This window comes from Alligator sinensis, unplaced genomic scaffold (genome assembly GCF_000455745.1).
Source record: "Alligator sinensis unplaced genomic scaffold, ASM45574v1 scaffold1329_1, whole genome shotgun sequence".
Lineage (NCBI taxonomy): Eukaryota > Metazoa > Chordata > Crocodylia > Alligatoridae > Alligator > Alligator sinensis.
Genome location: NW_005842460.1, coordinates 142,331 through 145,684, shown reverse-complemented (window position 1 = coordinate 145,684; position 3,354 = coordinate 142,331). Strand labels below are relative to the sequence as shown.

Genomic DNA, 3,354 nt, shown 5'->3' with positions numbered 1-3,354 from the left:
CTGTGGGGTGGAGGGGGTATATGTGGGGGTGCAGGGGCACACCAGGTGCAGAGACCCATGGGAGGGTAGGCCTGGGTCCATACTGGGATGCTGGGTGCAGCTGTTTCTAGGCTCAGCTGAGGGCAGGGGCCATGTCTGGCTGTGGTGGGGTCTCTAAGGGTAGGTGACAAGGACTTGTGGGTCTGCCACGCCTGGTGCGGGGGCCCTGGAGGGGGCAGGGGAAGGGGGGGGTGCTAGGGAGGGCCTGAAGCAGGCTCTGAAGAGGGTTTGGGGAGGTCTGGTGGAGGCTCTGAAGGTATGGGGATGTGGTCCGTGGGGAAAGCTAGGATGCCGAGGCTGGTTGGCTGAGTCTGGAAGGTACGAAAGCCTCACCCCCTGGACTCCCACCCCTGCCACATAGCTGCTCCCACTGTAGGTTTAGGGACCTGCCCCCAACCACAGGAGCCCTGCCCCCACAAGCCCAGACCACACCCCTGCAAGGTGAGACCCATCCCCAAGTTATACTCAATGCCCAACCTGTACCCCAGCCCCGCCCCCAGCCCCCACCTTCTGCTCCCGGAAGCGCCCGTCCATGATGCTGCTACAGAGGTCGGCCATGCGCTTCCGCTCCACCGCGTAGTCCAGGACCAGCTCCCGGAGGGGCCCCACGCCTGGGAAATGGAGGGGTGTTAGAGCAGCTGGTTCTACCCAGTGCCCCTCAGCCCCGTGCCCCTGGAGCTGGCTCAGCCCATGCTACCCACCATGGGGCTGGCGCTCCCGGGCGACCCAGACGAAATCAGCCACGTGGAGCTTACGCACGTCATAGGGCACTGCACCCCGCACCAGCGCTTCCAGTAGTGCCTGTTTCCGGCCCCCTGCTGGCCTGGGGGGTAGGGTTGAGATCAGGGGGGCCAAGGTGCCCCTGACTGTGTCAGGAGGTTCCCAAATCCTCTAAAGCCCCCCCCAGCTCCTCCCCTCCCCATCTCCTGGCAAGGCCCCAGGCAGCTGCCCCCAGCAGTGACCCCCAGGCTTCCCCCATATACCCCCCCAAACACAGACCCCCTATAGCCACCCCTGTGCTGCCTGTGACCCCAAAGCCCCCCAGACTCCTGATCCTCCTCCCTATACCCAGCCCCATACAGCCAGCTCCAGCCCCTGTCACCTCCCCACAACTCCCACCCCTGACCTCCCCCTAACCCAGTCCCTCTGGACTCCCCACAGCCCCCAACCCACTGATCTCCCTCAAAACCAGCCCCAGTACCATTCCCCCCATTCTCTCCAAGATCCAGGCCCCCACCAGCTCCCCCACCCCCTTGGTCTCCCCCAAACCCATGGTCCAGCCCCGCTGGACTCTCCTAAACCCCTACAGCCAACCTCCTGCTCCCGTCCTCCACCCTCCCAGTCACTGCAAAACCAGGGCTGAGCTTCCTCAGATCCCCACATGGTTCTCCCACACGATCCTCCCTGAAACCCAGCCCCCCTCCCCAACCTGGCCCACAACCAGTTCCAGCCCCGCAACCTGATCACCCCTATGCCCAGCCCCCTGTTGCCACACCAGCCCCCACAGCCCTTTGCTCCACTTCACTCTGACATCCATTGCCAGCTCCCCAAGCCCCGCCCCCAATTAATCTACACCAAACCCAAGGCCCAGGACCCCCAATTTTCCCTGCAAACACTTCCAGGCCCCCAGAGTCCCCTCCCAAACACAGGGCCAAAGCTCCCAATACCCCTAATCTCCCACACATCCAGCCTCAGCATGCCATGGACAACCTCCCCAGTCTTCCCCAAACCCACAGCCCCACCCCCCTTGCCCAACCTCATGTCCCCCACATACCCCGTAGTCTCAATAAAGTCCACGCAGAGGACAATGTCAAACTCCCCAGGGCGCAGGATGATCTCGGGGGCAGGCTCCCCTGGGGCCTCTGTCAGGCTGGGGGGAGAAGGGGGTGAGGGGTGGGTAGTGACACGGGCTGCAGAACCCAGGCACCCGAGGCTCCCAGTGTCCTATGATCTAACCCCCAACCCCACTCCCTTCCCGCAGCTGGGAGAACCCAGGAGTTCGGGCCCCCAGCCCCCTGCTCGCCCCACCATGCTCTGGGGGGGAGCTGGAGGGACCCCAGGCATCCAGGCACAGCTGCACTCACCAGACGGGCTCTGGGGGTTGGCTCTCCTCCTCATCCTTGGAGTCCAGGGGGGTCTGAGTCTCAGGGCCCCCCACCAGCCTCTGGGCCAGCTCCAGCCCCTGGGGGGTCAGTGAGTACCTGGGAGGGGATGAGGCCAGTCTAGTCCCACAGTCCCGTGATCCCCAGATTCACACCCCAGTCCCAGTCCCCCCCCAGAAGGCCCCAGCATCCCATAATCCTCTGCAGAGTCCCCCAACCCACTGGGACCCCCACAGACACATAATCCCCGGAAGCTCCCCCTCCTGGCCCTATTGTGAGCCCAAGCATCCCACAACCCCCTGCAAATCGCCCCCACCCCCCAACCAAGCACATCAGGATTCCCAGAGTCCCATATCCCACTGTCCTCGGGATACCTCCCCTTCCTGGGCCCCCCCCCCCGCCTAATCCTATATCACCAATGTCCCGTAATGTCCAGTGTCCCATAAATCCTGTCCCCAATCCCCCAGGCTCCTGGCACCCACCTGGGTGGTACACCAGCCTTGAGGACGAGGTTGCGGCGGATGAGGGTGCTCACCGTTGCCCAAGCCCCACTCCGGCCCCCGGTCTGCAACACAAACCCCGTGATACTCCGGAGGTCTGGTGGGGTCCAGGGCTAGGGGCAATGAGGGGAAGGGCAGAGACGCAGGGACAATGACTGCTCAGGCCTGGCAGTGAGCGATGTTGTAATGACTCTGGAAGCTAATGAAGGCAGACCGGCCTGGTGGGTGGAGCCCCTGTGAGCCTGTGGGGATGGGACCAGGATTGCAGAGCAGGGGGGAGGGCAGCGCTGCAGCGACCCCCAATTGCTGGCCATGAGCGATTTGGGCATGTTGACTCTGGAAATTAATGAAGCAACATAGTTTGAGGAAGTGAGGGAGGCCCCCTGAGCCTGCGGGGCTGGGCTGGGGCAGGTTAGAGGTGCAGGTGGGGGCAGGGCTATGGGGGGTTCCCTCGGCGCAAGTCCCAGTGATCATGTGTGAACTCTGAAGCCTAATAGCAGGTGATTGATTTTAAAGGGAGACAAGGGAGCACTCCAGAGCCTGTGCAGCTTGGGATGTGCAGGTGGGTCCTCGAGGTGCCAGTCACAGGTACAGGGCGTTAACTTAACTCTGGGACCTAACGGTGCCAGCTAGCATTGAAAGGCGGGTAGGAGCCACGCGGAGCCTGTGGAGTTGAGAGCAGTGCAGGCGTGGCGGGCGGAGGGGGAGGGCAC

The 3,354-nt window shown here is 63.4% G+C and overlaps 1 protein-coding gene across 1 annotated transcript; it reads right to left on the bottom strand.

The window, feature by feature from the left end:
* Positions 1–376: 376 nt before the first annotated feature.
* MUS81 (MUS81 structure-specific endonuclease subunit) lies at positions 377–2,970 on the bottom strand. Its single transcript, XM_025212395.1, has 6 exons — positions 2,953–2,970; positions 2,624–2,754; positions 2,124–2,240; positions 1,814–1,909; positions 741–862; positions 377–650 (listed from the first exon to the last, which is right to left on the bottom strand). Exons 1-6 carry the CDS (start codon positions 2,968–2,970, stop codon positions 505–507), a joined length of 630 nt encoding a protein of 209 aa, XP_025068180.1. The 3' UTR covers positions 377–504.
* Positions 2,971–3,354: the final 384 nt, after the last annotated feature.